This window comes from Peromyscus californicus, unplaced genomic scaffold (genome assembly GCF_007827085.1).
Source record: "Peromyscus californicus insignis strain IS unplaced genomic scaffold, ASM782708v3 Scaffold_23__1_contigs__length_62951481, whole genome shotgun sequence".
In the NCBI taxonomy this organism is placed as follows: domain Eukaryota; kingdom Metazoa; phylum Chordata; class Mammalia; order Rodentia; family Cricetidae; genus Peromyscus; species Peromyscus californicus.
This window is the reverse complement of record NW_026294534.1, coordinates 45,514,427-45,529,289: the sequence shown is the minus strand read 5'-3', so window position 1 is coordinate 45,529,289 and position 14,863 is coordinate 45,514,427. Positions and strand designations below refer to the sequence as shown.

The window sequence follows — 14,863 nt, the reverse complement described above, 5'->3', positions numbered from 1 at the left end:
AAAAAGAAAATTGGGCAGACCACATTTTTCAACACAAAATAACCCCCAAAGACTTTATTCATTGACCTTTTCTCAGTTCTTTCCCCAGTGGATGTTCACACCACAGAATTTTTTTATTGAATTGAAGTTTCAGATCCCCTCAACTGAATCTTCACGAGATGGCATCTATTGAGTTTGAAAAGACTGCACACACAAGAAGAATCAACAAGACAAACAAAAGACACCGCAGAAACGAAGAATAAGTACACAAAGTACACAAGTGTATTTATTACATTTTGCAAGCACTTTGTTCTACATTTCAAAAACGCCACCATCAAGCTGTTGGCACATTTATGTACAAAACAGATTACTTGTAATGCCTGCTACAAAGCACTCCGTGAAAATACAAACCCTAAAACCGGAAATGAAAGCCAAAATGTCAACATCGTTACACAAATTTAAAAGACAGTTTTAAAAATCATCACAAACTGTAGACACAGAACTGAAACACTATAATATAGAATTTAAAGAAGCCCATTAATACTTCTGCTGAATATCTTTAATACTGCATATATCAGAAAAATTGTTGAACCAGTAAGATAATCTAAGTGTTAAAAAAGCAAAAGGACCCCCAAATTAATATTACAGAATGCATAATCATGCCACAGATAACGCTAGTAATACCCCCTACCTACTACAAGAACTTGTAAAATTACTGATGATGCATGACTAGTAGTTGTACAAAGATTGTTTCACTCAATAAATTTTATTGGGAATGCACTTACACTGAGGGAGGATTTCACAATGGTCAAATCAGTGCACAATACTACCTAGGTTTATACACTGACAAAATCTCTTGTCAGGCTACATCATTATTTTAAATGAGACTTTACAGCATTCTTGTAGCATTAGAAATAACCAAAAGAGAGTCAAGGTTAAAATAAACACCAAATTTGGTCCAGTAACACTGATTGTTTTTCTTTTAAAATTTGTTTGATATAGGTACTTCTTATAAATGAATATGAATGAACATTCGGTTAAAATGACTTACTTGAAATAAAAACACAAATATATCACTACACTCCCAAACAATACATTCTATAGTGGCCTCTGACCACCCTTTAGAAAACACTACAGGTAAACCAACATAAATTGGAAGGCTGCAAGCAAAGCTATTATATTAATGGAAGTCTTTTCAAATATATCATACACATTTTAAGAAATAGCTTACGGAGGTGCAATCCATTAAAAGTTTTAAGTGGGTTAAACAAGTCTTGAGGGGTTAGTGTGCTTATGTTCAATATACCACCTTCATAAAGGTAATTAATTTTCCACATTAGCATATTAAAAGATCCAATCCAGCCACTGCATAAATCACAAAAAGATCATTCTCCAACAGTCCACAGTAGTTATTTCCATGATAATTGTTTCTACACTAAACTTTAAAAGGTAAGCCTGGTGTCACAATCTTAGAAAGGCAACTGGCCATGCATTAGCATCACTGTTTCTACATGCTCACAACATAAACATGAGTAATCAGAGAAATACCTTTTAAGTACATTGAGAAAAAAAATACAATGTTAACAAAGATAAGAAGCACTTTTTTTTAACCTACCCTTATAAATTTAGAAATTGCACCTTAGATTGATGAAAACATTAACCAGGGCCTATAGCCTTGTGGCCACTGATCTCCAGACTAGATTTCCATATTTCAAGAAGAGTCATCGTGATGCCATCTCTGTCTCTTGTTCATAATGTACAATGGTCCCTTTGAAGGTTACCTGTAGTTGAACTAGTTACCGAAATCAAAACTAAAAAGTATAAAAAGCCATTTTCTTTTCAAAACATAAGAAACAATGCAAAAAGTGTTATGTGTGATATGTGGGAGGCGATTAAAAATCAAACAAATATTTGCATTTGACGATGTTAATATCTTTGATCTTACAGAACTACTAAATCAGTTTGAAAATTAAAAAAAAAAAAAGACTGAATAGGAGCTTGTAGAAGAGATCTGGTTATTCCAATTGAACAAATTAGGAGACTGAATGCTTAACAGGAAAGAGTTCCACTCAGGTGATTCGTCAGTCACCCTGCCTATCTTTGATGAGAAGCACTCGCATTTTGCTTTTCACAGGTTGGAGGGTTGGATGGCCCTTAATTAAACACCAATGCATTTGAATGGTAAGGAACAGAGAAACGTATTTATGTATATGCGTTGAGCCGCTCTTTGGAGCGAGTGGAATGAATGTCATGAAGCTCTTGCTCCTCCTTCGATTTGATGTCTTCATACTTCTGCATCCGGCAAGCATCTTTCACGTAGGCCCAGTTGGCAGACAGAACCATAAGGTAGTGGACCTGACAGAGATAACATCATTTATACTGGAAGTCTGGTCACTACTAGTATATTGTTGCTATAATGAAATAAATAACCAAACTATGTATTTATACAGGAAAAGTTCATATTTTAAAAATACATAACATTTGTGTGATAAGGACACTATGGCTAAAATTTATTTCCTCACTCAGCTAAATATCTCTTATTCTTTTTCAACTCTGAAATAATCCAACTCTGATTATAAATGTTCTTTAATGTTTCCTGTCTATGCTATCGTCATTTACCCATATCCTAATACTGCATGCTTCATATTCATGTATCTGTGAATCATGCTGTATAATACATAAGCAGAACTACTCTCTTACACAATTCATATTTTGAATTTATATTGTGCTAAGAAGAATGCTTTCAGAAATTCTAACAGAAACTTCTATATTTAATTATCAAGCTAATTTTCATCATACTGATTTTTGATTGCCATTATATGGCATTAGGTACTACCGGATAAAACATATTTTGTCACATGGATCTTCTGTATTAGTAGATACTCACAATTACCAGGACGGAATTATGTTAAAAAATGAAGCACATAAGCTAAGCCTGGTGGTATAGGCCTGTATTCACAGCTACTCAGTAAGCTACAGAGCAAGGATCACATTTTTAATGTCAACCTGGACAAGAGTTCAAAGTCAGCTTAAGCACTTTAGTTAGATACACCCCTCACCTAGTTTAGTGGTCAAATGCTTGCCTAGCATTCACAAATTCCTAAGTCCAGTCTTCATGTGCAAAATGAAAGTTTTAACATGATAATTTTTGATGGATGAGTTAATAACTAAGTTATAACTTCTTTGAGATTAAAAATGTAGAAAATGTGTTTTATTAAACATTTAGAAAATAAAATACTGAGTAACTTATTGCTCAGTCACAAATATTATCAAAGAAAAATAGACTATCAATTTTGGAGGGAGGGGTGTTATGGTTTGAATAAGAATAACCCCCATATGTTCATGTATTTGAATGCCTGGTCTATAACTAGTGAAACTATTTGGGAAGGATTAGGAGGTGTGGCCTTGTTGGAGGTGGTGTGTCACTAGGAGTGAGCTTTAAGGTTTCAAAATCCCATGCCATTTCTAGTTAGTGCTCTCTCTGTCTCTTTCTGTCTCTCTGTGTCTGTCTCTGTGTCTGTCTCTGTCTCTGTGTCTCTCTCTGCCTATGGATGAGATGTTAAGCTTTTAGCTGCTGCTCCAATGCCATGCCTGCTTGCCTGCTGCCATACTCCTTGCCATAGTAGTCATGGACTCTAACCTTTTGGAAAGGTGAACCCCCCCCAACCCCCCAATTAAATGCCTTCTTTTATAAGTTGCCTTGGTCATGGTGTTTTGTCATTTCAATAGAAAAGTAACTAGGACAGGGGGCATGGGAGGTGTTTGATGGAGGGTCACTAGAAGGGGCTTGAGGGAAAAAAGGGTAAGGGTAAGTGATGTAATTCCATTTCAATTAAAAATTAATAAAAAAAATCACAAGACATTAGACCAACTGATACTAGAAAAGTACAGATACACATACATAATAAAACTACTCTAAATACAAAATACTACAGTGTATTATGTGTTTAATTTGTAGCAAAATATTAATTAATTGATTGTAGTGTTGGTGATCCACCCAAGGTCTTGTGTGTGCTAGGCAAGTATTCTGCCACTGAGCCAATATTTGTGACACCAAAATGTAGAAAAAAAAGTGTAATCTCCTTTGTCATGTTTTTAGAATACTCCATTTCTTTTGAAATTTTACACTTTGTTTAATATAAGCTGTAAGCCTCTTGAGAGAAGAGGCTTTAGATGATATTCCTGAGTGCTACACTATAGCTCTTACATTATGAAAGTTGAGAAGCTTTGTGTGTGTCAATGTGTATGGATCAAAGAAAGCTTCCAAGTGCTCAAGTTTATGTAAAATTTTGATCACGTAATTCACCATGAAATGATATGAAGTCTGATAAAAGAAGAAAATTCTGTTACTGTACTAACACTAAATATAATAATAAAATTATATTATATTTAGACACAATCCAGGACTATAAAGATAAAAAACAATGCATGATCCTATTCATAAGCTCAATCTAAAAGTTCAAATTGTGGTATGGTAAAAAGTAGAATGGCCCATGGTTTAAGGAGAATATAGGGGGAGATATTGATTAAAGGACACAAAAATTACTGGATAGGAGGCATATATGATGAACAGATCTGTTCTCTGATATGGCGAATATAGTCAGTGATTGTATATTGTATCCTTGAAAATCACTTGGAAAGTAGATTTGTCTTTTCCCCCAAAAAACCAAATGAGGTAATATGCATGTTCATTAGCTTTAATTTGGCAATTTCACATTGCAAAGACTTCCAAAGCTCTTAATGAGATACATATATTGAGTTTTTGTCACCTTCTAAAAGTAAATAATTTACATGAAACAAAATCAAGTGCTATTTAGAATAATTAGCAAATGTGTAATTTAAGATGCTCAAAACCTTTCTCTTTGTCATGAGAGAAAATATTATCCCTAAATTATGTAATTTATTAAACATATATAAGTAAAATAATAAAAAGAAACCCAGACCATTTAGTTCTGAAGCTGGGGAGAAGCTCTAATGTCAGGCTGTTGCTGCCCTGCCCTTGGTGAAGGGACTATTCTAGCATATGGTCCTTCTTAATGTGCCTGCAAAATAATTGAGTAGAGAAACTTCTGACTTTAATACAAATCCTTGTAACTCTGCCTTCAATTACAGATGATGTCATCAATATTTTGATAGGATAGAAATCATCTGAATTTTCTCATCTATTTTATGGAAATAATGATGATAGCTATATGGTGACTACAGAATGAGATTGTATAAAGAACTGCTGTTATAAATATTGAATGTGCTTGTGTACATGAACCATTTAAGTAATTAAATGGAGGAAAATTTAAATAAATATGCTCTTCATTCCAGAAACAGTAGTGGTAGTTATGTTAACCCTGCCTCCTATGACCTAAACTATTTTCCAGTGGAGAAGTCATAATTACTGTTGCCAATCATTTATGATAGTTCAGATTTATAGAATGACACTGGCCAGAGAGAATTCACCTTGAAAGTATGTTTAATATTTTAACACAATTTTCTACATTCTTTCTATTCAAAATAATATTTGTAGGGCCAGTGAGATGGATCAGTGAGTAAAGGAGATTGCTGCCAAGCCTGATGACTCAAGTTCAAATCCCACAAGCCATATGGTAGAAAAAGAGAAAACATCCCTTCAAACTGTCCTCTGACCTTTATACATCCACTCATCTGGCCCTCTGGCTATCCACTTCCAAATAAATCAATACATATATTCAAAAAACTTTTCCGTCTTTTAAAAAAATCAGATTTATTTTTATTTTATGAGTTTTTTCTACATGTATGTGTACCACATGAACAAATGGTGCCTGTGGAGGCCAGAATAAGGTGTCAGATGTCAAATATAAGCTATCATGTGGATAATAGGACTTGAACCCAGCTTCTCTGGAAGAGCAACCAGTGCTCTTAACCACTGATCCATATTCCCAGACCCCTTTCTTACTATAATGACAATAGTATCTTATATGGAAGTTGTATGAGAAACAAATTATGTATTCATGCAAATAGCTTTGTAATTCAAATGGTTAAGTCAATCATTGAGCTGTAAGGGGCTCACCATAGCAATAACTGCTGCTCCGGCTCCAGCAAGTGCCACAATGAACAAGTGGAAGGTCATGTTCAGCTGCAAAAACAAAACAAAAATCCAACAGAACAGAACAAAACATCACACACACACACACACACAAACCCAAGTTGAGTCAGTTATACAGAGGAGAGATTGGGACTGACACTATCATATAAAGATGACTTAGCATATCATTAATAAGAGTGAGCTCTTGACCAGTCATGCATTTTATGAACAACAGCATTAAGATATCCTTTCTCTTTCAAATCACTTAAATCATTTCAACTGAATCATTTTATGATAATTACATTATAAAGATGAGACTGTCACTGAAAATGATGGATTTTACATTATGGGTTTAACAATGTAAAGTAATGATAACTCTTTATAATTTTCAACCTTTACTAAAATGTATTTCTGGAACACCTCAAGCATTTTAAATAACTGTATTTAAATATGCAAAATAGTCTTTATACTTGTTCTCTAGTAGCCTGCATAAAACAACTGCAAGCAAAACAATCTCTGATCGGAACAATCAAAATATATTTAACTACAATACATAATTGCAAGTAGAAAAGTAGAAAACTATATGCTTTGATATTTTCAAAATTAGAGTGTAAAAACTACTCACCTCAGTAGATTCACACATTCTCAAGAAATTCTCAGAGACAGTACAAATTTTCTTTTCCTCTCCAATTGTCACAATCCCTGGAGTATGTAGAAAATTATAGGTTAACTTTAAATATATGTTAAAGAGCCTCAAGAGAAAAATCTTTTGGCTGTTCAAACCTCAGCAACTTTCATGTTAAATTGATTTTAGCCATACTGTAAAAAGTTATTTCTCAGCTTTTATTGTCCATAATAACTGTGTCTAGAATTATGAATATGAGCTATAAAATTAACTCAGCAATTTAAAACATTTTTTCATGAGGACTGAACTTAATCTATCCACCGGATTGTTCAGATTTGATTGTAGCTGGTTCATTGTTTTGGTTCATTAATGTGATGGTGGGAGCATTGCAACTATTTTAGTAATTATGCCCCAGACTGCACTAAGTCAGCAACAACTTTTTGTTCAGCTTATTCAAGACGTTTGTTAGTTTATATAGACATATTGCTCAATGAGAGTCCCTTCTTATGATATCAAATGCAGTGCTAATAACAAATGGGAATTAGAAAGTGCTATTTCACTCATGTTCGCACTTGCCTGTTGATTCATATACCAACTACCCAGAGGAATTTTCAAATACACATATTTCTAGACACATCTTTAGCACAGAATCTGTGAAGTTTAGGTCTGGAGTAATTGTTGCAAGCAAATCGGGAAACAGCTCAGGAATAAAGTGCTTGCCTTGCAAGCACAATGATTTGAGTTTGATCCCCAGGATCTATATTAGAAAAATGTGGGTGTAGTGAGACTGAGAAGGTGGGGACAGGCAGAGCCCTGAGGCACACTGGCTCAATAGACTGATCTACCTTTCCGGTGTCTGAACAATGAGTAAACCTGTCTACAAAACAACAAGAAATGAGGAACTGGACAGTGTCTGAGAAATGACACCCAATGGTGTCTTCTGGCCTCCACATCCATGCACACATCTAAGCATGGAGGAACACATTCTCTCTCTCTCTCTCTCTCTCTCTCTCTCTCTCTCTCTCTCTCCAATAGTACTTAGTAAGTATGAGCTTTAAATGCTTTAAATGTATTTATTATTGTGTAAGAGTATGATTTGTGTGTGTTTGTGTGTATGTGTATGTACCAAACTGCATGTACCACAGGGTACATGTGGGGATCAGAAGACAACTGTGTGGAGTTGGTTCTCTTCACCTACCTTTGCATGGGGATAAAACTTAGATTGATATGTTTTTGTGGCCAGACCTTTCTACCTTCTGAGTCATCTCTCTAGTCCTTATTCCCTGGCTTTCGATCTCCTTTTAGGGAATGGAAGTAACTACATCATACTATCTTTGGGGTTTTCTTTCTTTGAGAAATATTGAAGTATTAAAAATACAAGAATAAAACAATACATGATAAATTATGGACATCTTAATATCTAATCTTTTAGCCTGTGATGTCCCTTGCTTAGTCTTAGTATGTGTATGTATATTCATACATTCTTATCTTTATTTTAATATTTTAATCAATTATTTGATAACTACATATTTTAATCATATTCACTCCTCTTCTCTCAGCTCCTCCAAGAAGTCCTACCCATTGAACTTTGTGTCCTACTTCTTTTCTAAACTCATCACATCAAATTTGTACTGCCCGTATACTTGGGGTATGTAGCTATAAACAGGCATGCAGTCATGCTACCAGTGGGTACACACTCAATGAAAACTTACCATCTCTCTTTCAGCAGCTATAAATTGCCAAGACCTCCTTAGCTGAGGGTGAGACTTTTTTCCCATACCTCCCCTTCACACTGGCATTTTGTCTACCTTAAGCTTGCACGAGTACTGTGAATGCTATCACGACTGCTTTGAGTTCATACACACACACACACACACACACACACACACACACACACACACACACACTGGAAAACACTATTCTTGTAGTAATCCACTGCCTCCCACCCTTAACAATCTCTCTACCCCCAGAGGTGGTATGATATGGGTATTGCATGTAGGGTTGAGCATTCTGCAGTATCGTATATTCTGTACATTGACTAGTTGTGGGCCTCTGCGTTAATCTCCATCTACTTAAACAATGAGATTTTCTAAGGAACTTGGTTACTGGCTTGCTTCTCACAGTCTACCCTGTTGTGAGTCACTTATCTATGGGTATAGCAATCCATTATTCAATACTTTGCATCCATGAACTCACAGGAGCCGTGACTGCATGTGCAAAGTCTTCAGAATACCAAGCCAGCCAAAAATCCCATTATGGTTGAAGGAAGAGTTCACAAAGTCCCACTCCTAGCTGAGGAGCTATTAGTAATTTTGATGGCTGTTGGTGGAGGGAGAGTCAGGGTTTTTTGTTAGCTTGTTTTGATACAGTTTCTGATAGGCCACTCAGGCTCCAAGGGATGGCCATACACTTGTGTATATAGTAGTAGCACTAACTATACTCAGTGGGTTTAAAAAAATTGTTCATGTTGTCAAAACCACTATGAATTTATATGGACAAGTGCTCTGTAGTGTCTAGGAAACATTGTTGCCTCATAATGATCCACTACCTCTGGATCTTACAAACTTTCTGGAAGTCACAGAAGTTGTGATAATAACATCCTATACAAGACCTGCACATTTCTCAAAGCAGTCATTTAAAAAGTGTACACAGAATTGGAAGGAAAAATAGTAGCAGATGGTATGGAAAGAAGATGGAAGGAAGAGTGTAGGGGTTTGACCAAAATTATATTATACTCACCTTCTTACTTTCCAATGTTTGGTAGTCAATAGTGTTACACAGAGTTGATTATCCTTTCATCCCACATGTTCTTTCCATTTTGTTTGTAAGAGCTATAGCTGTCCATTTCTCTATGGCTTACAACCCACTACTTCACACACTTTCTTTACTTTATCATTGAGGAAGAACACTGCCCATCAAAAGAATGCTGACCCATCAAGTATTCCTGGAAGCATGCACATTCATGAAAGACACCTCACCCTGGATCTAGTTCAGTAGTGGCAGTTTTATAAAAATAAATAGGGTTTAAGAATAGTATTAACAGGTTTACCAATAAAAATAACTTCACTACAGCTCAGATTAATCTGAATCTCAGATCAAGAATGAATAACATCTGTATAATTATGTCTCATGCAATTATCATGGACTTCTACTGAAAAATTATTACTTGTTTACCTGGAATCCAAATTAAATTAGGCATTTGGTATCTTATCTGTCAGCCATGAAAGAGCAGTTATATCTCATTCAAATTTTACTTTTTTTTTTTTTGGTTTTTTGAGACAGGGTGTCTCTGTGTAGCTTTGGAGCGTGTCCTGGAACTCACTTTGTAGCCCAGACTGGCCTCAAACTCACAGAGGTCAGCCTGCTTCTGCCTCCCGAGTGCTGGGATTAAAGGCATGTGTCACCACCGCCTGGCCTCAAATTTCACTTTTCGGAGTGGGAAAATGAAATGAAAGCATTGAGTTTGAGCCAGCAAGGGTCGAGTTTTCATGCAACTATTCTGTCATGTTCTACTATAGTGTCTTTCCTTGATATGTGCTCACAAGCCTTTTGATTCCTAGACTACAATCTCAGTAGATGCAATAGTAAGATTCCCTCTGGCTCTTCACACACAAAGCACATCTTCCTGCCCCCCAAATTTATATCAGAATACATGGAGCCTCAGAACTTCATCTGGACAGATAGTAGAGGGGTTGCTTTGGAACTTACACTGTAGCAAAAGCATAGCTAGACTGCACCCTATTAATCTGTCCATAATATCCCCACAGAGCCTTCATATGTTCCTCAGAAAAATATTCTTACTATGCTGAGGTATGGTGAAGCTTCAGTAGAGAACATTACTTGGAGCATCCACAAATGTGAATTAATTTTTAAAAATGCTATTTATTTTATGATAATGAGTGTTTTGTCTGCAAGTATGTACTGCATTATGAGCACGCATGGTACCCATAGAGTTCAGAAGAGGGTATTAGATCCCTTGGAGCTGGAGTTAGGGATGGCTGTGATCCAATTTTGCTATCTATATAAGAAAATGAAAGCAATTGTCTACATACTTATGGGAGTTCAGCATTTTAGCATATTAAAACACTTAGAATAGTATATAAATGATTATCCTAATACATTTGGCAGTTGAAGCCTGGATATTGGAGAAATAGAGAACGAGATACATAAAAGAAAAATCCTGTTGGAAAATCTCATTTTAACAAAGGGTATGACATAAAAAACTATGATGTGCATTGAAAAATATTTTTCTTTCATGTGTATAATTGTTTTTCCTACATGGATGTCTGTGCACTATGTGTATACAATGCCCTCAGAAGCCAGAAAAAGCATCATATTCTCTGGAAATAGACTTACAAGCAGTTGTTAGTCAATGCGTGTATGCAGGAAATGGAACCTGGGTCCACTGGAAGAACAACTAGTACTCTTAACTACTGACTGACTCAAATCTCTCCAGCCCTCTATGCAAATTTAATTCATTTTTTATTCAAGTATTTATTTTAAAACATTAAAACAAACACGTAAATATTTAACGTTATAAATAATTATCCAACATAAGGAAGAATGATAATTATTGGTACATGAGGTTTAAGCCTTAAATAAAAATAAATAAGGCCTAGAGCATGGCATGTGGTAGAGCATTTGCCAAGAACATGAATAAGGCCTTAGGATTCAATCTTTAACAAGTCAAGAAAAACAAAACAAAATAAGATTATTTCCCTCCTGTTCCTCCTCTTTCCCCACCTCGAACATCCTGTAACTTCATCATTTTTTAATGGTAACCTTTCTTTTCTCATCTTAGAGGACAATGAAATATGTCTTCCTTGGTGATCTTCATACTAGATATCTACCTCAATTTGTACAGTTAACCATGAATCAAGGAAATTAGGACACAGATATCAGATCTAGTTGGAAAAGAGTACTGAAATCAGGAAAAAGAAACCAGTTTTGATCTGCTAATTCAAGGAAACATGTTTTGACAGCATATTCATATATAAATGTGTATGTATAATGATAGCAATTTCCCTTCACTCTTGAATTCCTACCTAGTTAAATTTACAGAATGTCCTGAAGTGCGTAGTTAGATAAATTTATCTCTGAGGTAGTATACCCGGGTGGTTCCAAAGCAATTTTTTTTTTAGAGGTAACTAATCAAAGTCTTTTTTTACTTTGAGACGCACTATCTACCTACCAAACTGACGAAGGTCCAAGCAGAGATTGGCTCCCTCCACTAGTGTGGTGTTTCGGCAGATGGTCCATAGGTTGAAGTACATGTACACTGGCAGTGAGGTGAAAGCTGTGACACCAAGCCAGGCCAACATGAAGAGGTATGTTAGCATGATAAACTGCAACAGGGAAAACAGGGAAAGAAAAATTTGTAAGCTACTGACGCACAATTCTGCTTTCAATCTTCAAAGCAAACACACACTGCTTAGAATCTGTGCATAATCACTCAAAAGAATGCTGTTAGGAGTTATATTAGAATATAAGAATTTGAGTTTTCCTCACAAATTCTTCATGAGAAGTGATTTGTAAAAAGACTTATGGTCTTTCACACCAACTAATTCTTTCTCCTTCGCTTATTGATCAAAGCCATAGAATATTCTATGTGGAAATACAGACACATGTGGGTCTTAAAACACAATTGACTACCATGCGTGGTCAACATTTTGCTTGTCTCTACCAGAGAAAGGGAGTGGTTATGTATTGTGTGCCTTTCTTTTTTTCTTTTTTTTTTCTTTTTCCTTCCTGGAGTGTATAACATGAAGCACAGTAATCGATGCATCCACTGTGTTGTGTTGACATGAGGACCAAGTCATAAAGCATTGTCTATCTGCCACATCATTCCATTCACACCAAAGTTAGAAATGTCTGCTAAGCATCACAGCATATTGCAAATCACAGACATGACAAGGTCTGTCCCTCAGTGCACTGCCTGGTACACTGCATACTGCTTTCCTGCTTAGTTCCGGCATGGAAGGCAAAGATCTATTCTCTTATTTAAGGTTGGCTGTTATTTTCGTGTGTTTGCATGTGAGTGTCGGGGAGAGCATGCTGCAGCACATGTCTAAAGGTAGGAGGACTACTTTATAGGGTTGATCACCTCACTGTTGTAAGCATTCCAGAGACTTAATGCTGGTTCTCAGGCTTGCATGGCAAGCACCTTTACCCACTAAGTCTTTCATTATTCAATAAACGTTGATTACATTCATTACAACCTTATCTTAAATATCACATTTCTTTCACAAAAGGGGAACAAATGGCATACCATTAAAAACACAGTCATCTTAACACTAGCTGGGCTCTCCTTCAGGCCTCTATTTCCACTCTTATAAAGTGGAAATAATAACTCTAAGTAGACCTCATACATCCCAGACAACCTTAAAATGAGCTGATATGTGTGAAACATTTAATAAAGGAAATGGAATATAAGAAGCTCTGACAAACTCTTAGCTGCTTTTATTATTGATGATATTATTATCATTTTTACCACCAGCATAATGTGTTTCAATTAAGTCAGTCTATATAGAATAAGTGAAACATATTTATTTTTATGTTGGGAGAAATTAAAATAATTACAACTACTTGGATAGGCAAAGTTATTCAAAATTCATTTATCTCAGCAGAAAAAAAAGTCTTATGGAATTATTGGAAACAATTTTAAATGTGAAGATGTCCTGATAATAAAACTCTTTTGGGGGAAAAGAGGCTTGCTGTTGCAACATTTTCATTATTTGGAACTAATGCTCCCCTCAATAGTGTTTTGTCTGGGGACAATAAATGTGAGAGAGTATCATAAAACAGGGCTATGTATGTGAAAGGAGGCTGTATAATTTGAGGGAGAGTCATCTGTATGCTTTGAGACACAGGCTGTCTCTTTTGTTTTTCTTCCTGTCCTGGGAAAGTTTTCAATATATTTTTCTGAAGGTGTTGTTCACCATGGAGTGGGACCTAAGGTATATAGGCTAAGACTTGAAGTACAATGAATGTTGAACCATGTTGCTGACCAAGTCCTTGCCCCGTGTAGACATTGTGAGGGAGTACAGCTTCTGGCAGAGCTTTTTAGCCATGGCCACATTTGAAGATGACCTGGGATAATTTTAAAGCAAATGGTGCTTAGGCCATTTCTGTGCCAACTATAATTAAATTTGAAACATCTCTGCAGGTAACCAAATGTATATACAGTATTAAGTAGTGCTGTTTCTATGGTCAAGACAGGCCCCGTGGATGTACTGGATGTGAAGTCCTCTTTGTTATTTGACGTTGGATTCTACAAGAATTTCAGACATCTAGATTTCAGACATGAGAGACAATAAATCTTAGTTGTGTAAGCCATCTGGTTTTCAGGACTTCATTAGGCAGCCTTCGCAATATAACATACAGACATTAAAAAAAATCCCTTATGTATAGGTGTTTTGTCTGTATTTCTGTGCCTGGAGTCCATGGTGATCAGAAGAGGGCATATGCTTTTCTAGAACTGGAGTTACATATGGATGTGAGCTGCCATATGGGTTACGGAAATTGAACCTATGTCTTCTGGAAGAGCAGAGAGAATGCTGGGAAGAAGAAGGGTGGAGTCAGAGGAGTCATGAGCCAGAAGTGAAAGAAGTTAACATCGGAAATTCATAGATGAGGTAAACAAGACTCGGGGCAGCACATAGATTATAGAAATGGGTTAATTTAAGTTGTAAGAGCTAGCTGAAGATAAGCCTAAGATATCAGCCAAGCATTTATAATTAATAATAAGTCTCTGAATGGTTATTTGGGAGCAGCTGCTGGGACACAGAGAAACTCCACCTACACAGGAAGCCTTTCACATAGCTGTTGGAAATCATTTCTTCCAACCTTCAATATTATTCAGTATTCTAAGTATAAAGACATTAATACAGCTGCAAACGCAAGACACTTCCAAATATTTGGAAGGCAGGCAGAGCAGGTTAACTCACTGAATGTGAGGCAGATCATAAGATTATATATAAAAAAGAAGACAACAGCTGAATAGATACAGCAGAAGAAATAGAAATGCCAGATGAATGGGGAACAGAAAATTTTCTTTTCTCCTCTGATTCAATACTGTCATAATGGGCAGGGAACAGGCCCACAGGGCTGAATGTAGTGGCTGCTGCCATCACTCTTTACTTCTTGGACCTTGGAGTTGGTGCTTTTCATGAAGGCAGGTCAGTGGTAGTCACAGGCCTCACTCT

The 14,863-nt window shown here is 36.1% G+C and overlaps 1 protein-coding gene across 2 annotated transcripts in view; it reads right to left on the bottom strand.

Annotated features, from left to right (window-relative positions):
- Positions 1 to 239: 239 nt before the first annotated feature.
- Positions 240 to 14,863, bottom strand: part of Gpm6a (glycoprotein M6A) — a 275,020-nt gene continuing 260,396 nt past the window's right edge. For both annotated transcript variants that reach the window (XM_052752306.1, XM_052752305.1), the window contains exons 4-7: positions 11,851 to 12,004; positions 6,660 to 6,736; positions 6,020 to 6,085; positions 240 to 2,334 (exon numbers count right to left, since the gene is read on the bottom strand). In XM_052752306.1, coding sequence (XP_052608266.1) covers positions 2,182 to 2,334; positions 6,020 to 6,085; positions 6,660 to 6,736; positions 11,851 to 12,004 — 450 coding nt within the window. In that variant the 3' untranslated portion in view covers positions 240 to 2,181. The remainder of the gene's footprint in view (positions 2,335 to 6,019; positions 6,086 to 6,659; positions 6,737 to 11,850; positions 12,005 to 14,863) is intronic.